Source organism: Lepidochelys kempii, chromosome 2 (assembly GCF_965140285.1).
Source record: "Lepidochelys kempii isolate rLepKem1 chromosome 2, rLepKem1.hap1, whole genome shotgun sequence".
NCBI classification, from domain to species: domain Eukaryota; kingdom Metazoa; phylum Chordata; order Testudines; family Cheloniidae; genus Lepidochelys; species Lepidochelys kempii.
Window position 1 is genome coordinate 271570871 of NC_136381.1, and position 22785 is coordinate 271593655.

General features: G+C 62.8%; 1 protein-coding gene across 2 annotated transcripts; it reads left to right on the top strand.

The window, feature by feature from the left end:
- Positions 1 to 481: 481 nt before the first annotated feature.
- Positions 482 to 17782, top strand: ABCB8 (ATP binding cassette subfamily B member 8). Of its 2 annotated transcripts, XM_073334962.2 has the most exons (16): positions 482 to 585; positions 1686 to 1980; positions 2208 to 2363; positions 4001 to 4095; positions 4435 to 4540; positions 4711 to 4872; positions 6274 to 6359; positions 6655 to 6752; positions 7623 to 7728; positions 8813 to 8846; positions 9362 to 9498; positions 10294 to 10388; positions 10814 to 10947; positions 11060 to 11207; positions 11483 to 11733; positions 12740 to 17782. In XM_073334962.2, exons 1-16 carry the CDS (start codon positions 536 to 538, stop codon positions 12818 to 12820), a joined length of 2034 nt encoding a protein of 677 aa, XP_073191063.2. In that variant the 5' UTR covers positions 482 to 535; the 3' UTR covers positions 12821 to 17782. The 2 variants fall into 2 exon arrangements, with proteins under 2 accessions (XP_073191063.2, XP_073191064.2); XM_073334963.2 differs by lacking the exon at positions 4711 to 4872.
- The last annotated feature ends 5003 nt before the right edge of the window (positions 17783 to 22785 follow it).

Genomic DNA, 22785 nt, shown 5'->3' on the forward strand with positions numbered 1-22785 from the left:
GGCTTTGCCCCAGGGGCGGGGTCAGTCTGTGAATGGGCGGGGCTCTGGCCCAGGGTGGGGCGGGGTCAGTCTGTGAATGGGCGGGGCTCTGGCCCAGGGAGGGGCGGGGTCAGTCTGTGAATGGGCGGGGCTCTGGCCCAGGGAGGGGCGGGGTCAGTCTGTGAATGGGCGGGGCTCTGGCCCAGGGAGGGGCGGGGTCAGTCTGTGAATGGGCGGGGCTCTGGCCCAGGGAGGGGCGGGATCAGTCTGTGAATGGGCGGGGCTCTGGCCCAGGGAGGGGCGGGGTCAGTCTGTGAATGGGCGGGGCTCTGGCCCAGGGAGGGGCGGGGTCAGTCTGTGAATGGGCGGGGCTCTGGCCGGGGGGGCGGGGCTCTGGCTTGGGGGCGGGGTTCGCCCAGGGAGGGGCGGGGCTCTGGCTTGGGGGCGGGGTCAGCCAGGGGGCGGGGCTCTGGCCCGGAAGCTCTCGGCGGCGACGACCCGCCCCCGCAGCCCGTGGCGCGGTGCATTGTGGGCCGGCCGGGCCGCTGCTTTCGCGATGCTGCTGCTGCTGCTGCTCCGGGCGGGGCGCGGGGGCTGCCGGGCCAGGTAGCGCGTCACCCGGACGCCTGGGTTCCCGGTCCCAGCCCGGAGCCCGCTGCCCCCCCCCCGTGCACGTGCCCCTGGAGCCCCCACGGCGCGCGCCGGTGTGACACGCTCCCCGCCGGGCCCGGGGGGGGGAGCCGGGCCCGGGGGGGGGAGCCGGGCCCGGGGGGGGAGCTGGAGCCGTGGGGAGAGGGGGGAGCGGGGGGGAGCCGGGCCCGGCGGGGGGGGAGCTGGAGCCGTGGGCAGAGGGGGGAGCGGGGAGCGGGGGGGAGCCGTGGGCAGAGGGGGGAGCTGGGCGCGGGGAGCAGGGGGGAGCCGTGGGCAGAGGGGGGAGCGGGGAGCAGGGGGGAGCCGGGCCCGGCGGGGGGGGAGTTGGAGCCGTGGGCAGAGGGGGGAGCCAGGCCCGGGGAGTGGGGAGCAGGGGGGAGCCGTGGGCAGAGGGGGGAGCTGGGAGCAGGGGGGAGCCGGGCCCGGCGGGGGGGAGCTGGAGCCGTGGGCAGAGGGGGGAGCCGGGCCCGGGGAGCAGGGGGGAGCCGTGGGCAGAGGGGGGAGCCGGGCCCGGGGAGCAGGGGGGAGCCGTGGGCAGAGGGGGGAGCGGGGAGCGGGGGGGAGCCGTGGGCAGAGGGGGGAGCGGGGAGCGGGGGGGAGCCGTGGGCAGAGGGGGGAGCTGGGCGCGGGGAGCAGGGGGGAGCCGTGGGCAGAGGGGGGAGCGGGGGGGAGCCGTGGGCAGAGGGGGGAGCTGGGCGCGGGGAGCAGGGGGGAGCCGTGGGCAGAGGGGGGAGCGGGGAGCAGGGGGGAGCCGGGCCCGGCGGGGGGGGAGTTGGAGCCGTGGGCAGAGGGGGGAGCCAGGCCCGGGGAGCCGGGCGCAGGGGGGGAGCTGGAGCCGTGGGCAGAGGGGGGAGCCGGGCCCGGGGAGCGGGGAGCAGGGGGGAGCCGTGGGCAGAGGGGGGAGCTGGAGCCGTGGGCAGAGGGGGGCGCGGGGAGCAGGGGGGAGCCGGGCGCGGGGGGGGAGTTGGAGCCGTGGGCAGAGGGGGAGCCGGGCCTGGGGAGCAGGGGGGAGCGGGCACCGCCCGGGGCGCCTCACCCCCCCCTTCTCCTTTTAGGTACGTGGCCAGTCATGCCAGAGTCTCCATCTTCCTCCGAGCCCCCGGCCGCCTGGCCGCGCCGTCCCCAGCCCTGCCCCGCTGCCCCTTCTCGCTGGGCCGGGCCACCGCGCTCCTGGCGGGCCCAGCCTTGCTGGGCCTGGGGGCCGGCCTCGCCCGCAGAGGAGCTCGTTGCCAGGAGGCTGGGAGCCCCGGCCCGGCCCCTGCTTCCCCCAAGCCAGAGCCCGACTTCGCCTGGGCCGAGTTCTGGAAGTTCCTTCGCCCGCAGCTGCTGGCCCTGTCGGCAGCCGTCGTGGTAAGAACCTCCTGGCGCGCCCCCCAGAGAACGCGGGGGGGCCTGGAGGAGGAGCCCAGCCCCCTGCCGGACCAGCAGGCTCCAGCCTTGGCCAGTCTGGGGGCTCCCGGGCCCGTACCCCCCATGTCTCAGTCTGACCCACGTGGCCCTGGGGGTGATACCCCCACCGGCCTGGCCCAGCCCGTGGGCCCCAGGGGTCAATGCTGGGCTCTGATCTCTCTCTGCAGTTTGCCTTGGGCGTGGCCCTGCTCAACATCCGGATCCCCATGCTCCTGGGGGAGCTGGTGAACGTGGTGGCACGCTGCACCCAGCAGCGTGTTGGGACCTACCTGCGGGAGGTGCGCCGGCCTGCCCTCCGCCTGCTCCTGCTCTACAGCCTGCAGGTGAGCCGGGGGGGGGCTGGCAGGGGCAGGGAGGGCTGTGAGCTGTTGGGCTCTGAACACCCCCCGCCCCGGTCCTCGCTAACAGAGATATGCAGCCCCTGTCCCAGGCGACCCGAGGGGGCCAAATGCTGTACCCAGATCTAGGGAAGGCCCTGGGGTGACCCGGGGAATTAGATCAGTCAGCCGTACATCTGTACCTGGCAGGCTGGTTGAAATGATCTTTAACAACAGAAGATCAGGGTTATAACCAGCATGATTTTTGCCAAGGAAAATCACTTCTCACTCATCTACTGAATGAGCTGACGTAATTTAGACATTCCAAAGGCCTTTTCCAAGGTCCCCCACAAGAGGTGGCTAAAGAAGCGAAGTCATCCTGGGTGAGAGAGACAGTATTGTCGTGGATCAAAGGCTGGCTGGGCATAGAAAGCGAGAGCAGGACTAAAGGACACAAGGTTAACAGCGGAGCCTGAAGGCGTCAGGCTAGGTCCTGCGCTTAATGAATTTATCAGGGGTCTGGAAAGGAGGGTGAGCAGGGAAGTAGCAGCATTTGCAGCTGAGAAGTTATTTAGGGGAGTCAGGCCCAGAGAGGGCGGTGAGGAACTCAAAGATCCCAAGCCCAGCTGGGTGAAAGGGCTGCATGACAGCCAGTGAAGTTCACTGCTGATAAATACTAAGTAATGCGCATTGAAGGGGAAAATACGAACTACTTGTCCACCTGACAGGGCTTGACATTAACGGTGTCAGCCCAGGAAAGGGATCTGGGCGTCCCTGCCGACAGCTTAGTGGAGATCTCTGCTCAATGCACAGCTGTGGTCAAAAAAGCTGAGGTGATGTTGGGATGCTTAAGGACTGGGGAGGTGAAAAACCGAGAATATTCAAATGCCTTTTTTTAAACCAATGGCACCACCTCCTCTGGATCCTGTGTGCAGCATGGGCGCTCTGTCCCAGGCAGGCTATTGCAGAGCTCGAGGGGGTTCAGACAAGGGCCACAGAGATGACCCCGGACCTGGAAACGCTCTGTTACAAGGAGAGACTGGAACGACTGGGGTTGTTACCACAGAGAGCAGACGCACGAGAGGCTGCGTGAGAAGTCTATAAAATAACGCCTGGCCTAGATCAGTGAGATCGGGCCTGGCTGGGCTTCCTGACTCGTAACACAAGGACGAGGGGCCAGTCCATGAAATTAAATGGTGGGACGTTCCAAACTGATCTGAGGAAATGCTGTCCCGCAAGGTGTGGCTGGACTGTGGAACTCTCTGCCACAGGAGGTTGCTGAGGCCAGGGACTGAGGAAGATTCAAAGAGGATGTTTTATGTGGGTACCAAGATGTCCAGGTAGAGCCCTGTGTGGGACTGTTGTTTATGGCAGCAGGGCCCGCGGGATCCTGGCCCCGCAGCAGGGCTCTGCACTAGTCCTGCACAGGGTGCTGCATCCAGGGATGTTTTAATTCCTGGCACCACCTCTGTGGCAGGATGTGAAAGCCACTGCTGGCCCCTGCCTCCTGGGGTTGGGATGAGACTCCAGGAGGGGCCAGTCACCCCAGATCTGTGGTGGTGGGGCTCTCATAGGTGCTCTTGGGCGGGGCGCTGGGCTGGCGGGCCTCGGGCTGACTGCTGTGGCCATTCCTCCATCCCCAGGGGCTGCTGACCTTCAGCTACATCGTGATGCTGGCGCGAGTCGGGGAGCGGGTGGCCGGCAGCATGCGCAAGGCCCTCTTCGCATCCCTGCTGCGGTAAATCCACCCACTCGGGGGATGCATGGGAAGGAGGGTGGATTGATGACCGTAGGGGAAAGGGCGGGGGGGCGGCTGGGGGCAATGGCTGCAGTGGGGGGCATGTTTGGGGAGTAAGGGAATGATGGGTTGGTTGGGAGGAAGGAGGTGGGGGGTGGTTGGGGGGGCTGGCTGAGGAACGGGGGTTGGTTGGGGAGCAGGGGGTTGGTTGGGGGGCTGGGGTTGCAGGGGGGTTGGTTGAGGGAACAGAGGGGGGTTGGCTGGGGGAGCGGGGGCAGTTGGAGACAGCAGCTCCTGCAGGCCCCTCCCCCCCAGCCCCTGTCCCGTCCCGTCCCCCAGACAGGACATGGCGTTCTTTGATGCCAACCGGACGGGGCAGCTGGTCAATCGGCTCACAACCGACATCCAGGAGTTCAAATCCTCCTTCAAACTCGTCATCTCCCAGGTGAGGCCAATGGGAGCAGCCCCGGATGTCCCACCCCGGGCAGCCCCATCCTCTCCCAGCCAGCAGCCTCCACCCCGGGTGCTGAGTGCCCCGCCCTTGGCCTCTCCTGGCACTGCTGGGGAAGGCCTGGGGGCCCCGCGGGATCCCACTGACTGGGTCTCTGCCTCCAGGGCCTGCGCAGTGTCACGCAAACCGTGGGCTGCTTCGCCTCCCTCTACCTGCTCTCGCCCAAGCTGACCGGGCTGCTCCTGGTGGTGATGCCCAGCTTGGTGGGCGCCGGTGCCCTGATCGGCTCTGTCCTGCGCAGCCTCTCCCGCCAGGCCCAAGAGCAGGTAACACCCCCTGTGACGGGTTGGGTCACAGGGATCCCCTTGGGACTGTCACCTGATGTGCTGAGATTACCTCTGAGCGCGTTTTCCCTGCCAGCCTGGGACTCCAGAACCCTGCCTTGTTGAGCCAGACACGCCAGCCTGCTGCAAACACAGACTCAGATCAGGGCCACACCCCCAAAGCTGCAGGCTTTAACTGAAAACCACTCAGCAGGTTCCCTGTCTCCAGCACCCAGACACCCAGCTCCCAATGGGATCCAAACCCCAAATGAATCTGTTTTACTCTGCATAAAGCTTATACAGGGTAAATTCATAAACTGTCTGCCCTCTATAACACAGATAGAGAGATGCACAGCTGTTTGCTCCTCCCAGTATTAATCACTTACTCTGGGTTTACCAGTAAACAAAAGTGATTTTATTAAGTATAAAAAGTAGGATTTAAGTGGTTTCAAGTAATAACAGACAAAACAAAGTAATTTACCAATCAAAATAAACCAACACATGCAAGTCTAAGCCTAATACATTAAGAAACTGATTACAGGTAAATCTCACCCTTAGAGATGTTCCAATAAGCTTCTTTCACAGACTCGACTCCTTCCTAGTCTGGGCCCAGTTCTTTCCCCGGTACAGTCCTTGTTAGTTCCAGCAGGCATCTCCGGTGGGAAGCAGGGGTTTTCACATGACTGGGACCCTCCTTGTGCTGTTCCACCCCCTTTTATACCTTTGTCACATGGCGGGAATCTTTTGTCTCTCTGGGTCCCCACCCCTACTTCTAAATGGAAAAGTACCAGATTTAAGATGGATTCCAGTATCATTCTTCATTACCCAGGGGCTGGCCCACCCGTACACAGGAAGGCTTGCAGGTAAATAAACTATCTACAATCAATTGTCCTAGTCAGTGGGAGCCATCAAGATTCTAAACCTGCAGGGGCCCAGACTTTGCATGATTACAGTAGGACCTCAGAGTTATACTTGATATGCCTAGCTTCAGATACTAGAACCAGAGACTAGCAGGGTTGGAAGAGACCTCAGGAGGTCACCTAGTCCAGCCCCCTGCATACATACAAACAGGATGACCACACTCAGTAGGTAATAACCTTTGCAGTGATGCCTTACAAGAGACCTTTTGCATGAAGCATATTCCAGTTATATTATATTCCCACTCATAAGCATATTTCCATAAAACATTATGGAATGCAACGTCTCCCCCCGGCCCCACCCCGCCAGGCCCAGGAGCCGGCAACACCCCCGCACTCCTGCCAGGCACAAACGGTGGCTGTGCGTTTGTGGGCCCCCGGTACGGAGGGAGTGTTGAGGTGGCAGGTGCCCCAGCCATGGCTTCTCCTGCCCCATTGGGCAGGCAGCGCCCGCGGAGCAAGGTGGCCTGTGACCGTCTCTCTGCAGGTGGCCAAGGCCACGGGGGTGGCAGATGAGGCGCTGGGAAACGTGCGGACTGTGCGGGCCTTTGCCATGGAGGACACAGAGGTGGCGTAAGTACCAGGCAGTGGCTTTGTCCCCACCCTGCCCCACTCACACCAGCCCCGCATGCACATGCTCCCTGCTGCCCAGACCCCAAAGCCAGGACCTTGTCCCTTGCCATCTGGGCCCGTGTCCTGCCCCCCAGCCTGGCATTGGGGGCGCTGTGCAGGAGAGGTGCCACCCCCACACCCTGGCCAGGTCCTGTAGGCACTGGGGGGCACTGTGCAGGGGAGGTGCTGTGAGGAAAGCCCTGCAGCTGCCAGCCCCGCCCCGGTGTGGGTCGCCAACCCCCTCCTTGCCTTGCAGCCTGTACTGCCACGAGGTGGATCAGTCGAGCCGGCTGAATGAGAAGTTGGGCAGGGGCATCGCTGTCTTCCAGGGGCTGTCCAACATGGTGCTGAATGGTGAGTGGGCGGCGCATGGCTGGGCCATGCTGTAACCAGCCCCCGCTAGGTCCCGTCTGTTCACAAGGGTGGGTCACACAGCCCCCCACCTCCGACGGAGCCTCTGGGCTCTAGCCCTCTACCTTCCCCCCACGAGCTCTGCCAGCGAGTCCCTCTGAGCCGGGCTCTAGGGGACCCTCATCGCGCCCAGCCAGGATTGGCCCTGGCACCAGGAGCCTTTTCCCCCCAGAGCAGGTTTGTCAGTCACCTGGAACAAGCCCTCAGTAGCCCAGAGACACAGTCTGGACTGGCTACCCCCAGGGCTCCCCTCAGCTATGCTACTGTAGGGTCCCTGTGACCCCTCTCCCGTCCCCCATGAGCCCCATGGCTGTGACCCGACTCCCACCCCCACCCCCACCCCCAGCACTACTCTGGCTAGGGGCTCGGCTCTGCTCCCTGCAGGGAGCTGGGGGAGCCGTTGACTCCAGGTTAATCTGCAGCCAGAAAGTCTCTGCGGGGGCCTCTGGCCAGCCTAGGCAGCCCTAATGGATCTGTCTCCACCTCACCCTGACTCCCCTGAGCAACGATGCCAAGGCCATAGGAACAGACTCACTGGGATGCGGAGAATTCCCCCGGGTGTGCCCGCACCACGCAGTGCCAGCCGCTCAGCCCGCCCCGTGCACCCGGCCAAGCGTCAGCTGCTGCATTCCACCCCAGAGGCGGCTGCCATTCCGGGGTGTTAGGGAAATACTTCGGCACCTCTCGGTGTGAGGGCACCGTGCCAGCCAGTGCGTCTGAGGGGGGCTGCGGGCTCCTCGTCTCTCCTGTGTCCCACTCCCTGTGGCGGGGCTGGAAGCCCTCATGTCACCGTGCCGCGCTCTGCCCCTGCAGGTATCGTGCTGGGCACCATCTTTGTGGGGGGCTCCCTCATGGCTGGGGAGGAGCTCTCGCCTGGAGACCTCATGTCCTTCATGGTGGCTTCGCAGACAGTGCAAAGGTCAGAGAACAACAGCCGTGTGCATTTCACCCCGGGGTGGGGCTCACCAGGAGAGTCGTTATCAGTGGTTCACAGTCATGCTGGAAGGGCATAACGAGTGGGGTCCTGCAGGGATCGGTTCTGGATACGTTTCCATTCAATATCTTCATCACTGATTTAGATAACGGCATAGAGAGTACACTTATCAAGTGTGCGGATGATACCAAGCTGGGAGGGGGTGCAAGTGCTTTGCAGGACAGGGTTAAAATTCAAAAGGATCTGGACAAACTGGAGAAATGGTCTGAAGTAAATGGGATGAAATTCAATAAGGACAAATGCAAAGCCCTCCACTTAGGAAGGAACAATCAGTTGCACACATACACAATGGGGAATGACGGCCTAGGAAGGAGTCCTGTGGAAAGGGATCTGGGGTCATAGTGGATCACAAGCTAAATATGAGTCAACGGTGTAACAAACATCCTTCTGGGCTGTATGAGCAGGAGTGTTGTAAGCAAGACATGAGAAGTAATTCTTCCGCTCTGCTCCGCGCTGATTAGGCCTCAACTGGAGTATTGTGTCCAGTTCCTGGCCCCACATTTCAGGAAAGATGTGGAAAGTCCAAAGAGTCACAAAACAGATGAAAGGTCTAGGAAACATGACCTGTGCGGGAAGATTGAGAACACTGGGTCTGTTTGGTCTGGAGCAGAGAAGACTGGGAGGGGACATGAGAACAGTTTTCAAGTACATAAAAGGTGGTTACAAAGGGGGAGAAAAATTGTTGTTCTTAACCTCTGAGGACAGGACAAGACGTAATGGGCTTAAATTGCAGCCAGGGCGGTTTAGGTTGGACATTAGGAAAAACCTCCGACCTGTCAGGGTGGTTCGGCACTGGAATAAATTGCCCAGGGAGGTTGTGGAATCTCCATCGTTGGGGATTTTTAAGAGCAGGTTGGACAATCACCTGTCAGGGATGGTCTGGATAATGCGTAGTCCTGTCGTGAGTGCAGGGGACTGGACTAGGCGACCTCTTGAGGTCCCGTCCAGTCCCATGATTCTATGTCCCCATGCCCAGTGCTGAGCAGAGCCTCTCCCCTTGCCTCGGCAGGTCCATGGCCAACATCTCCGTCCTGTTTGGACAGGTAGGTGGGGCAGGGGCTGGCTCGGTCCCCCTTTGACACCTCCCCGCTCTTGTGGGGCTAGCAGCCTGACACAGGGCCGGGGTGACCGTACCAGCAGCCGGTTCGCAGGGCTTGCCTGCTGCTTCTGGGATTCTGGCCCGGGGCGGCTTCTGGGCGGAGGGCACTGGGACAAGTGCCGGCCTGTCTGGTTGGTTGAAGGTGCGACTGGCCAGATCCTGCCTGGTCGTTCTTTATCCGTATGCCCTGCTCTGGCCCAGCTGCTGCACCTTGTAAACTGAGGCAGGGACCCCTGAGGCACAATGGTGGTGACGGAGGTTCCTGCTGTGCCCCTGTGCTGGCCCCAGACTGTCAGCTGGGCAAGGGGGAAGGGCTGGGCCCCCACTGGCCAGGGCCCTTCCAGCACTCGGTGCCATGTGGCCGTGGAGGGGTGACGCAGACGGGGCTGTGCTTGGGGCTGCCCCAGTGACATGGTGACCAGGGCATCGGGCAGTCCCACCCCATCGCTGTCCCCGCAGGTCGTGCGAGGCCTCAGCGCTGGAGCCCGTGTCTTTGAGTTCATGACCCTGGAGCCGACCGTGTCCCTGTCGGGGGGGGACCAGATCCCCAGCCACTCCCTGCTCGGCCACATCTGCTTCCGGGACGTCTGCTTCAGGTGAGGGCAGCTGGGGGGGCTCTGTTCTGCACCACTGGGAACCTGTCATTCTCCTCACCCTCTGTACCACCCTTCCCTCAGTCCTGCCGGTGCCCCTCGTTCCCGACCCACAGCCCCTGCTAGCCCAGCCGGTGCCCCCTCGTTCCCAACCCACAGCCCCCTGCTAGCCCAGGCCTGCCGGTGCCCCCTCGTTCCCGACCCACAGCCCCTGCTAGCCCTGCCGGTGCCCCTCACTCTCGACCCACAGCCCCTGCTAGCCCAGCCTTGCTGGTGCCCCTCGTTCCCGACCCACAGCCCCCTGCTAGCCCAGCCTTGCCGGTGCCCCTCGTTCCCGACCCACAGCCCCCTGCTAGCCCAGCCCTGCTCCCCCCCCATCTCTGCCGGTGCCCCTCACTCCCAACCCACAGCCCCTGCTAGCCCTGCTGGTACCCCTCACTCCCGACCCACAGCCCACTGTTAGCCCAGCCCTGCCAGTGCCCTCCCGTTCCCAACCCACAGCCCCCTGCTAGCCCAGCCCTGCTGGTGCCCCCTCGCTCCCGACCCACAGCCCCTGCTAGCCCAGCCCTGCCCCCCCAGCCCTGCTGGTGCCCCCTCACTCCTGACCCACAGCCCCTGCTCCCCCCAGCCCTGCCGGTGCCCCTCACTCCCGACCCGCAGCCCCTGCCACCCCAGCCCTGCCCCCCCAGCCCTGCCGGTGCCCCTCGCTCCCAGTTGCACAGCTTCTCCGCACTTGCCCAGCGCTTGGCCGCCTTGTCTGCCCTGCCCAGCCTGACCCCTCTCTTCTTGCTGTCGCAGTTACCCCACGCGCCCCAGCTGCCCAGTGCTACGGAACTTCAGCCTCACCCTGCCCCCTCGCAAGACAGTGGCCATCGTGGGCGAGTCGGGAGGAGGTACCACAGGAAGTCTCCAGGTTCCTCCCACCCCTCGGCTGCCCCCGGGCCATGAGTGCCAAAGCCCCCTCCCCCCCCCAAGTCCATCACAGGTGGGGTCTCGCAGGGCAGCCAGTCCAGAGAGGGGCGGGGTGGCCAAGGTCTCACAGGGAATGGTCCTGGCTCCCAGCCCCCCTGCCCTCCCAGAGCCGGGATAGAACCCAGGCGTCCTGGCTCCCCGCCCCCCTGCCCTCCCAGAGCTGGGATAGAACCCAGGCGTCCTGGCTCCCAGCCTACTCGGCCCCACCTCGGCTCAGAGTTCAGTCCCCTAAAGGCTCTGAAATGGACCCTGCCCCTCCCTGGGCTGTGGGCAGGCCGTGGGGCGCTCTGTGCCCAGGCTGTGTCGTGGGCCATGCGGCTGCCAGCCTCATCCCCTTGCCCTGCAGGGAAGTCGACGGTGGCGGCCCTTCTGGAGCGTTTCTATGAGCCCACGGGGGGGGCCATCACGCTGGACGGACGGGAGCTCTGCACCCTGGACCCCTCGTGGCTACGGGGGCAGGTCATTGGCTTCATCAGCCAGGTGAGCGGGGCGGGAGAGTGCAGGGAGCAGGGACTGGGGCGGTGAGGGGAGTGGAGCACCAGGCGGGGGTCAGGCTGCTCCCGGCACTGAGACGGTGGCTCCCCCATCCCAGGAGCCTGCGCTCTTTGGAACGACCATCCTGGAGAACATTCGCTTTGGGAAGCCCAGCGCGTCCGACGCCGAGGTCTACGCCGCGGCCCGGCTGGCCAACGCCGACAGCTTCATCCACAGCTTCCCCCAGGGCTATGGCACCATCGTGGGTGAGCGCAGGGCCCTGGCTCCTTCCTGTGCCCCCACTCACCCAAGTGGGCGCCCTCCGTGGGGGGTGGCTGCTTGGGGGGGAGCAGCTGCTGGCTGGAGCTGCCAGACCCGCTCCGAGTGGACGTACGGCTGCGGCGGGGTCTCCGTGACGTGGGGTCTCCGTGACGCGGGGTCAGTGGAGCTGGGGCAGCCCTGGGGGGAGGGCCCCTGCCTCGGGCTCTCTCAGGCCGGATGGGACGGGCAGAACAGCCCCACAGAGCCCCTGTCCCCCCAGGCGAGCGCGGCGTGATGCTGTCGGGGGGCCAGAAGCAGCGTGTGGCCATCGCCCGGGCCCTCCTTAAGAACCCGGCAGTGCTGATCCTGGACGAGGCCACGAGTGCCCTGGACGCGGAGTCGGAGCAGGTGGTCCAGGGGGCTCTGGAGCGGGCCATGGCTGGCCGCACCGTGCTGGTCATCGCCCACCGGCTCAGCACCGTCCAGGGCGCCGACCTCATCGTGGTGCTGGCCCGGGGCTGCGTGGCTGAGGTGAGGGGGGACGAGGCTGGGCGGGGGGCAGAGTCCTGCAGGTGGGGTTGGCAGGGGGCCAGTTCTGGGGGCATGGGGTGTTCTGGGGGGTGGGGGCCATGGGGAGGTACGAGGGCGCGGGGATGAGACTGGTGTTCTGGGGGGCGGGGGCCATGGGGAGGTACGAGGGCGCGGGGATGAGACTGGTGTTCTGGGGGCATGGGGTGTTCTGGGTGGGTGGTCCCCGGGTGGAGGGGCCATGGGGAGGTACGAGGGCATGGGGATGAGATGGGTGTTCTGGGGGCATGGGGTGTTCTGGGTGGGCGGTCCCTGGGCGGGGGGGGCCATGGGGAGGTATGAAGGCATGGGGATGAGACTGGTGTTCTGGGGGCATGGGGGTGTTCTGGGTGGGTGGTCCCCGGGTGGGGGGGGCCATGGGGAGGTACGAGGGCACGGGGATGAGACTGGTGTTCTGGGGGGCGGGGGCCATGGGGAGGTACGAGGGCACGGGGATGAGACTGGTGTTCTGGGGGGCGGGGGCCATGGGGAGGTATGAAGGCATGGGGACGAGATGGGTGTTCTGGAGGCATGGGGGTGTTCTGGGTGGGTGGTCCCCGGGTGGGGGGGCCATGGGGAGGTACGAGGGCACGGGGATGAGACTGGTGTTCTGGGGGGCGGGGGCCATGGGGAGGTACGAGGGCACGGGGATGAGACTGGTGTTCTGGGGGGCGGGGGCCATGGGGAGGTATGAAGGCATGGGGACGAGATGGGTGTTCTGGAGGCATGGGGTGTTCTGGGTGGGTGGTCCCCGGGTGGGGGGGCCATGGGGAGGTACGAGGGCACGGGGATGAGACTGGTGTTCTGGGGGGCGGGGGCCATGGGGAGGTACGAGGGCACAGGGACGAGATGGGTGTTCTGGGTGGGCGGTCCCCTGGTGGGAGGGGCACAGGGGCATTCTGGGGGGCACGGGGCGCAGGGCCAAGGTTGGGCGTGGCCTGCTCTGTGACCCCCCCCGGTCTCCCGCCAGGTGGGGACTCACGCGGAGCTCCTACGCCGGAGCGGGCTGTATGCTGAGCTCATCCGCAGACAGGCCATGGAGCAGCCCTGAGCGGGGACGAGCCCAGCAGAGACCCTGGATCTGTGCACCGACCTCTGGCGCTGGGGTTGCCCAGCCACTGGGGCCTGCCCAGCCACGGGCCCCTCCTCTCTCCCCAGGCGGGGCTCCCTGGCTCTGGCTCCCCTCCCCGGCTCTGCCCCGGGCAGGGCTTGGGCCATGGCCCGCAGCAAGGTGCTGGGTGCCCAGGTTCATGCTGTGCCCCGTCGCCAATAAAAGCCAAGTGCAGCTGTTGTCTGAGACGGGGTTGGGGGGTGCGGGGGGTGGCATGGGGAGCTGGGACCAGCCAGACCCGCTTCATTACCCTAGCGATCAGCCCCTGATCTCATCTCCTGCCCCCTCCCCCCGCCTGGAGCGGGCTCTGGCCGTGCCCCCAACATGCCAGGGCTCTGGGGGTTGCCATGGGGATGGGGATGTGACTCAGAACCACCCCCCCACCCCGCCCCGGGGACTCACCCCCAGCCCAGCTCGGGCTGTGCAGGGGCCCAGGCAAGTGGAGTAACAGGCTGGGGGCCTGGGCCAAGTCCTCAGGCCTCATGTCTCTGGGGATCCGCCTTGATGGGCTCAGCGAAGACTCCAGGCCCATCTGCTCTGGGGTCTTGTCCCGTGGGGTACGGAGCTCCCTGGCCCACCCAGACCTGCGTCCCGGCAGGAGCCACCCCCCCGCTGGTAATGACCCTCCCCCTCTCTTGGCCTGCGAGGGGCTGGGCACGGCTCAGGCCGGTTTTGGACAGGACCCTGCATGCCCGCTCGGGCTCCTGGGCTGGGCTGAGGAGCCGCCGAGGCAAACCAGGGCGAAGGGACCGTTTGAGCTTCATCCAGGGACCGCCAAATTGTCCCCGGCTCGGTAACAGGGCCCATTCCCAGCCTGTCCTGCCAACCCCTGAGAGCTCCCCTGGCAGCTGGGCCCGCCTCATGGTCACCGGCCGTACGCCCTGCTCCCCCCCTTCCCTTCGGCTTGACGTGCTCCAGAGAGAGGGTGTTCCCATGGCTGCACCTCTTCCGCCCGCTCTGGCCACAAGCCGCTTTCTTCACCCAGTGGGCCCCACTTGTCCACTGAGCCCCCTTCAGCTGGATTCCTTCAACAGCTGGTTAGTCGTCAGAACGGCCGGACTGGGGCAGCCCCGTGGCCCTGTTAGCCCAGGATCCTGCCATCCAACAGCTCGGTGCCAGGGGCTTGAGGGAATGCACAGGACAGGGCACTATGGAGTGAGCCGTTCTCTGTCCTCCAGCCCCAGCTTTTGGCAAACAGTCTGGGGACACTCAGAGCGTGGGGTTGTGTCCCTGCCCGTCCTGGATCATCACCACGGAGGGACCTACACGCCAGGAATTGATCTAGTTCTTTTTTGAACCCTGTCATAATCTTGGTCTTCAACATCCCCTGGCAGTGAGTTCCACAGGTTGTCTGTGTGTTGGGTGATGAATCACTTCGTTTGGTTGTTTTGAACTGGCTGCCTGTTAATTGTTTGTTGCTGTGGGTCCTGTGGGAGGGTTTCTCGTTTGCCAGTGTCAGGCTCTGTTTTCATCTATCCCAGCTCTTCAGTCAATTCATTTTCCATTCGTTATATTTCCTTTCAGTTTTTCCCCTTGACTCTGTCTCCAGTATGGTTGGAGATTTTATTTCCGTTCCCTGCGAGTGGCTGCTCCCGGTCCCAGCTCTGGAGATAAGAGACAGCCCTGGTTTGCGTTGGGCTAATCTCACCTGTTTGGCGGAACGGGGGGCAGAGAAGGGTCGTATATTGGAGATCCCAAGGGGGAGGGGAACACCTCCAGCCAGGGCATGATGCTCAATTTCCCCCTCCGTCCTAGCAAACGCCCAGCAGGGAGCACCAGCCCGGAGGAAACCCCTCCCTGAACCACCGTGGGGCCAGGGGAGCCTTGGCCTGGCCTGTCCCCCACTTCAGGGTCAGTCCCAGGCCAGAGCCTTCTGACCCTCTCCAGCATGGGGGCACCCCAGCAGTGGCAGGAAACGCTGCCATGCTCTCCTGCACCCTCTCCCCAGAGCCCCAGCCTGGAGGCAGCTTGGGGGCCCCTTGGCTGACCGGCTGCCCCCTGCGGCTGTGCAACCCCCTGGAAATTGGTGACAGCCCAGCAGGGGGTGCACGCTGAGCCTGACAGGCCCCACCAGCTTCCCCGCAGATGCCCCATGGGCTGGTGGGGAGAGAGGGGCTCATTCCCTTGAGGGCTCCCGGCTGGGGCCTGTGGCAGGGACATGGGCGCTGGGGGTCCCTGGCAGGTTCATCGCTGCGGAAGGAGTGCTGGGGGGCTCTGACCCGGCCGGGGAGTTTGTCTCTGGGCTGGAGCATGTGCTGGGATCCCCGGGGCTGACAGCAGAGAGAGCGGCCGAGAGGCTGGGGTGAGGGGAGAGTGTGCCCCAGGGAGGGCAGCTTCTGGCCCTGGGGAATGGCCAGCAGGGGTCATGTCCTGCAGACCTGTGGGTGCCACCAGACACCTTTCTGGGTTAGTGGGGCAGGCTGGGCTCCTCAGGTGGGGCCTGTGCCCAGTGCAGGAAGGTGGGCAGGGCCAGGATGTGCCTGACTCCACAGCAGCGGCTGCACCTGGGCAAGCGCCCTTCACCTGTACCCAGTGCGGGCACCACTTCCTGCAGCAGGGAGTCCCGTGCGTGCCCAGCGAGGAGAGCCCCTATCACGGACACAGCAAGCCAGGCCATCCACCATCATGTGTATGGGCGAGTGCCCTTCCCTGGCCCTCACCGCACCCAGCCCTGCTGCTACAAGGCCAGCCCCATCCTGCGCTGGGTCAGGGGCCCACAGGGAGAGTCAGATGCAGCTGAGCAGCTGGGTCTCTGCACCCAGAACAAAACAAAGAGTTCCTCCGTCACAGGCCGGGCAGCCTCTGCCTTTGGCTGGACCTGTGAAACCCAGGCCAGGTAGAGGGGACGTGTGGAGCCAGGAATCCGTGACCCACAAGCGTGTGCTGGGACCAAGATGAAGTACCGGGGGGCTGGGCTGTTCCGCCCTCACGCCCTTCAGGGGGCAGCTGGCGACAGCAGCCTGGCTGCAGGCCGAGAGGGCGGCGCGGGCAGCGCCAAGGCGGGCTGATTCTCCTGGTTCTCAGCCTGCCGACATTGTGCCGCCTTTTCCTGGTCCTGAGCCGTGTCCTGACCAAGCCGGAGAGAGGAACTCAGGAGCCAGCAGCGAGAGCTTGGGACCTGTGGCTTTGCCCCCTTCCGTCCCTCGCCAGCTGCCGCCTGCCTGGACGAGTCCGGCTCAGCCAGCCGTGAGCCTGTGACCAGAAGAACCCACGAAATCCAGGGCCTTGAGCGGCTCAGGGTTGGTACCAGCGGATGGGCTGGGTGTCGTGAGGGCTGCTCCGGGAGGGGCTTGCCAGAGGCTGGGCCTGGCTTTCCCCAGCAGGGAGGGGCCAGTCAAGGCAAGCCCAGACCCAGACCTGCATTTTCCACCTTTGCTGCTTTTCTCTTCCCCCTTGTGTGCAGGTGTTTGGTGAGGAACAGGGTTGGCCTCACACTGGCTCCTGCCCCCGTGGCTAAGGCCTGGCCTGCGCTGCCCAGCCAGGTCGCCCTACCGGCTCGGCTCGGAGCTTGGGGAAAGGGCCTGCCCGCTGAGAGGGGGGTAAGCCGACCTAGGGCCGGGGTAGGCCTGGCTAGGCCGATGGAGGGATTCTTCCATCACCCCAGAGAGGTGTGTGTCCTGGCGACGAACGAACCCCTCGCTCCCCGTAGTTACTCCGCGACACAGCTGGGCCGCTGCAGCGCTTCCCGGGGAGACGAACCAGCACTGCTGTTCTCCCCCCCCCAGTTACCAGCTGCAGGCTGTTTTCGGGGTAACTGCAGCCCTGCCGGCCCCAGGGCATGAGGGAGCCAAGCTGGGCACGGTCAGAGCTTTTCTGGGATCAATGTCTGCTGGGGGAGGAGACAAGCTTGCCCAGCGCTCGTCTCCAGGGCTGGAAGTGCTCATAGGGGCTGTCTCCGCTGCCAGGCACAACCCGGGCTAGAACACGAGCTAGCAGCCCCTGGGTTTGTTAGCCTAGGGACCGAACATCTACACCCGTGTGTAACCCCAGGCTAGGAATTGCTGAACCCTGGCTGCCAACCTGGGGCTCCAGCATCCACACTGCATTACCCGGGACCAAGGCCAACCACCACATCCCAGACTTCCTAGCGCCCTCCCGAAATGGGGCCATTCTAGCCCTTTGTTTGTGGTGCAACGTGGGCGACTGACTGCCCAGAGCAAAGTCGACCCACGGACCCGCGGGATCCTTTTGGCAGAGTTCCAGAGCACAAGTCCAATGGGGTCTACAAGTAAACTACAAAGCAACAGGGCTTGACCCTGGGTCCTGGCTTGACTCAGGTTTAGCCCCTCCATCCCCATGGGACCCTGGGTCAGTGTGATTTGCGTGTAGACGGGTGGGAGGGGGTAGGCTTGAGTCAGCGTTTGAGCCCTGGGCTTACATTGCAGTGTAGACATACCCAGAGCATCACAACTAAATCCAAGGTGCACCAGATGTTTCGCAGAAGGAGTTAATACAGATCCTAAGAGGCCATTTGAGGAGAGGTGGCCCATTAACACGTCTCCTGTCAAAGGCCCCAGAAAGGGGGGTTACTGGTGTGGAGGAAAGTATTGTTGACCTGACCCTAGCCCACTTTGTGACAAGACCTATGCACTAGATGTGAACGCAGTAACGCAAGAGACTTACATGCCTGCATCCTGCAAGACTTCGCTTACGCTACGAGCATATGCTGGGCCATGGTATTTTGACACAGATAACAAACTAGGCCACCCTTTCGCCTAGCTGCCTGTTATGTACCAGCCGCCCCAAACCTGCAACAGCCCCTAGCCAAACACTGCCACAAGCAAACCGCAGATCTTGGATAATAACAAAGTGCATCAACACAATGCTAATGCTAAAGCTGTTTACCTTGGCGCCTTATAAGGCTTTATTAACAATGCTTGAGTGATAAAAACATTAAGGAAATGTATCATTTGACTAAAATGTAAAGAACTAACTGAGACTGGTATTCTAGGGGCAGGACAGGGGGAGACCAGGGTGGCACCTGTGTGTGACCATCTCTGTCTCCTTCTCCCTGCATGCTTGTATTCACCAATAACGGGCCCTCAGACTGTTTGAACCAAACAGATGGTGTGACTCGATTTCCACAACACTGGGTTTGTTGTAATACGCCATAGTCAGTGTCTTTCGTTAGCCCATGAGGTTTAGGGTCTAGCAGAGCAATGAACTGACGCTCCCAGGCTTGTCTGTTGAAAGGGTTGTGCTGGTTTCCTTTGAGGACAAGGGCTGATGAGCGATTGCATTGTGAGCCGTTCACCCACCGGTGATAGGATGGTTTTCTTTTATCATTTTCCTGTGTGAGGTCATTCGAGCGCACAGTGATAGTCTGGTTTCACCCACACAGCAGTTATTGGGGCACTTAGCACACTGGACGAGGTACGCCACATCGTGTGATAGGCACGTGTCCTTGAACAGTGTGTCGTGGGGGGTGTTGAGCATTGTAACAGTGGAGATATGGCTGCAGGTTTTCCATCTGTTGTTCTGGCAGGGGTCTGGCGCCGCTTTGAGTCGCTGTGTCCTGGTCTGAGGGGAGCTTGCTTCTGATGATGAGCTTGGGGGGTTGCTTGAAGGCCAGAAGAGGGGGTTCAGGAAAAACTTCTTCCAGGATGGGGGCCCCACTATGGGTTGCAATTGTTTAAAGATACCCCATATGTCATCTACTGCCCCACACTGGAACCCAACTAAAGTGTGCGGGGTGAGTGGCTTTTGGGGTTTTTCATGTACTGAACCAGGTTCTCTTCTTATCCCTACCTTCTCTTTTGGGTACTCAGGAAATAAGAGACCCAACTTTACCCCTCCATGGGCTCCGGGCTAATACCCATTCCCAGTGGACTCACAGCTCTGCAGGGCCTTTCCCCAGTGAAAGAGCCTTAAACAATAATATCCTTAACCGGTATTTATTAACGGTTACCAGACAGAATGCCCCGCTGAGCACACAATGCACGCCACACCTAAGCACGCAGCCGATCTCCCCCCCGGCCAGGCAAAGCTCAAGTCGTCTGGAGGGCCGGCTGCTGCACCGCAGGGTCTTCTGGCAGCTTTAACTTGCGCTGGGCTGTGTCCTGGAGGGGAGTTCTTCCTCCAGGTTCATCTGGGACCCCAAGTTTTATCATGGTACTTACACCCTGCCTATTTGTACGTTACCAGTCATGGTACAAAATGATTCCTTAACCAAGCCTCACGTACGGTGGAACGCTCCTTCACCAGATCAGACCCCACCGCCTCCACCAATCCTGGGAAATTAGTTACACAGCAGCCAGAATCAATCAAAGAACCAGACAGAGACCAGACAGATAAACAGTAGAGACGTGGGGACCATAAAGACAAAACAATAAAGTCGGGATTTCACACCACGACTGTTGATAAGTGGTGTCTTGCCGGACAGAATGCCATCAAACTAAGCTTTCTTTAACCATCTTAAGCTCTGTTTCTGTGTCTGACGATGATGGGTGCTATACGGACAGCAGCCTTCTGAACAGCCCGATAGGACATTGTTTTAATGTAATTTAGATGGAACGTGAGGTTGTGACTTCCTGCTTCTTGGCTGATGGCTGCTGTCTTTATAGCAGAAGCCTCAGATCTTACAGGCTTAGGGCACCTGGGGAGCCTGTTCCATGATGCAATCCAAGGTATGTTAAGGCGCATATCCCGTACTTTCTCCTTGGAGCATATTCTGTGGTAGCGGAGAGCCTGGCTGTAGATACCAGGTGTCTTGGTGTGTTTGGGGTGGTGATCTGTGGGTTTCTTGTATATGGTTGTCTGGGAGCGCTCTAGAGTTTACTAGCCAGGAGGGAGTGGGGTGGCAAACTCTGAGGGTGTTTAGGGTGTCTGTCCAGAGGACGAAGAGATCATTGCTGTATCTCAAGACTTCACATTTCAGGGCTTTAACTGGCTTCCCTGCTTCTGTGTCCTGAGTTAAAAGGATTTTCAATGGTGCATTTGCCATTGTGCTACGCAGGCTGAGGTCCTTGACACTAACACCGGACAGTGACCCAGGGCTTTTATTCCAGCTAAAGGAATACAACAGTCATGCTGAGCTTGCCCATCAGACACTGACCTTGCTGTGCCGTGCCTGGTCACTGCAGCCTTTTTCCCTCCCCGTCCTCACTAGTCAAGGGTGAAGGCAGCCCCAATGCAGTCCCTGGCCCTGCTGCGAGAGGCAGGCTCGGCCCCAGCGTAGCAGAGTCTTTCTTCCAGGTCCCTTCCTCTCCGAGCTCCATGTTCTCAGGCCCCAAGAAAACACCTGGCCCTTTTTTGAGCCCTGCTGGGTGCTGGCTCTCCCTCCTGCCTTGTGGCAGTGAGTTCCACAGTCCGAGCACGCACTGTGGAAAGATGTGACACCCCCACACCCAACCCAGTCATATGCTGGCTGCAGATGGGCAGCTGTAGGGGATTTAACACTATTTAATAAATACCGTACAGTGGAAGAGCACGAGGGTGTGAAAATCCAGCCCCAAAGTTAGATGCCAGAGTGAAGCTTTCCGCCGCCCCTCCCTTGGTCCCTTGGGTGTCGGCATTAGGCTCACACCCTGTGCTTCCCTCAGGTCCCCGCCTCATTGGGTGCACAGGACAGACAGGCCATGGGGACGAACCCTGGCTGTGCAGTGCAGGAGCCTGGGGTGGCAGGAATGGCTGCAGGAAGTTGCATACTGAACGAGATGGGGGATTGTGGGAGGATGGTTTCATGGCTAAGGCAGCTGAATGCTGCCCTGAAGAACAGGAGTCTGCCCCTGCCAGTTTGTGTGCACTGCTGGGAAAGTCACCTCCCTGGAGCTGGCTCTGGGCCCTGCCCATCCTCTCCTGCACACGTGACCTACAACTGCTCTGGGCTTGTCACTTGCTGACTTTCCCTGGGACCAGCAAAAGGGGCACCCCTGGCTCCAAGATGGGGAGCTTCCCAACCACCCAGCAGAACATTCCCGCCAGGGCAAACGGCCGCCTTTCCGCTGACCCCGCTCGGGAGGCGGCTGCAGCAGCTGGCTGAAGCTGAGACAGAACCCAGCCGGGAGACTTGCCGCCTGCTCAGGCTCTAAGCCACGGGGACCCAGACACCCACATCCAGGCTGCTGGCTCTGCCTACAGTACAGAGAGCGGTCAAGGCAGGTCAGCTCTTGGGGTGCCCAGAAATATGGGCGTTGCCCACAACACTCTTCAGACTGGGAGATGGGGGGTCAGAGCCCCACGGGCTGTGCTGGGGTAACTGGTCAGCCTGAGGTTTGCTCCTGCCCCCTGCACACCTCTGCTATGTATGATGAGTGGGGGTGGGACACGATCCCCCCCCCCTGTACCCCGCTGGATGCAGCCCAGAGCATTGGGCCGAGTGACCGTGTCTTTCCCCGCCCTGAGCATCCGCTCGCCCAGCACCAGCCTTTCCGCAGGGGCCGCAGCCAGGCGGCTGCCGACGAGGACACTGGCACACCGAGCGCTGCCGGCAGGCGATGCAGGCACCAAGCCTGCGTGCAGCCCCAGAACAGGGGACGCTTGGGACCACAGTGGCTCTGCAGACGGGGGGGCAGCCCTGGGGGCAGGGAGCTTGGCAAAACACGCACCAGCCGGATCCCAGGCCTTCTTGCAGCACTTCACTTCTCCAGCCACACCGGCCCTGCCCCGATCTCCCACCAGCTCTGGCCCCTGCAGCCCCTCGGCCTGGGTGTCGAGTGGAGCTGAGCTGGGGTCTGGCCCCAGCCTCTGGAGCACACTGGGGCCCAGGTAAACACTGGCCTCTGCCACCAGCCTCAGCAGGGAGGTGGTGATTAGCCACAGGGGGGCTGGACCTGCCTCCCACCAAGGCCACGACCACGATCCATGCAGCCAGCCCCATGCTGGAGCAGAGCCCAGTGGGACGCGTGGACCTGGCCACAGGGCTCCAGCAGCCACTAACAGCCCCCTCCGGCAGGAGCCCCCACACCTCTAGGGCCAGGGCCTTCAGCCCCTGCTTTACCCAGGGCCTGCCCACCCCCCGGCCATGGGGGCAGGCTCCGACCCAGTGCAGAGACCCCCCACATCTGGGCAGCTTGGTGTGGTGGGGGTGAGGGAGTAACACCCCAGGAGTGGCTTGCGGGGGGATGGGCAATGTTAACATCCGCCTTATTTCAGTCTGAAGGGGTCCCATGTCAGTGCTGTGCCAGCGGCTGGCTCTGCCTCTCTGGGACGCCCGGCTGCGCCGCGATCCAGGCAGCTCTGGAGCAGACCGAGCCTGGCGAGTGTCTCAGGGCAGGCGTTTCCTCCAGCCCCCGCAACACACTTGGGCCCCCTTTTTATCTGCCGGCTCCCAGCAGCAGGCTCACGGGGGCCATGCCAAGGCAAAGCCCCTCACAGCTGGGTGCACCAGCCAGAAAACTGCCCCCGCCCAGGGCCCATCATGCCCTGAGGGGCCACATCTAGGGACTTCGCAGTCCAGGCTCAGCAGCTTCTACCCTGAAGGGCAAATGGGGCAGAGGGGCCCAGAGAGAGAACTAGGGGCACCAGGCATGGCTGGTAAACCCACCTGGCAACAGGGCAGGCAGCCAGCAGCAGAAAGGCCCAGCCCCGGCCCCACATACTCCATGTCCTCAGACACCCCACTAGCCCTTCGCCTGCCCGGCACCACAGCCACGCTTTGAATCCAAAGCTGCCGTTCCCCCAGGACTCCCGGAGCTGGTGCTTTCAGACAACGCCCAGTAGCCTAAGTTGGACCCCCTGGGTTCGAGCAGCCCAGCCCTCCCCATCCCTGTAGCACCGGGCCATGGACAGCACCCCCCGTCGGCAGGCTGGGGCCCCTCCTGGCCATGCTCAGAGCTCCTTGCTGCGGCTCCTGGGCAACGCTGATGGCACAAGGCCTGGCAGAGGGGCTAGGTGCCCCAAGGGGTGGGGCTGGCACTCCCGGCCCCGGCCGCGTGGGCTCGCTGGTGGATGATGAGGAAGCCGTT

Bases quoted from the DNA above. Each gene is read 5' to 3' on its own strand.
- ABCB8 (XM_073334962.2), top strand. From the start codon at position 536: ATGCTGCTGCTGCTGCTGCTCCGGGCGGGGCGCGGGGGCTGCCGGGCC. The intron at 2,364-4,000 runs GTGAGCCGGGGG...CTCCATCCCCAG, and splicing joins TCCTGCTCTACAGCCTGCAG to GGGCTGCTGACCTTCAGCTA. The intron at 4,541-4,710 runs GTGAGGCCAATG...CTCTGCCTCCAG, and splicing joins TCAAACTCGTCATCTCCCAG to GGCCTGCGCAGTGTCACGCA.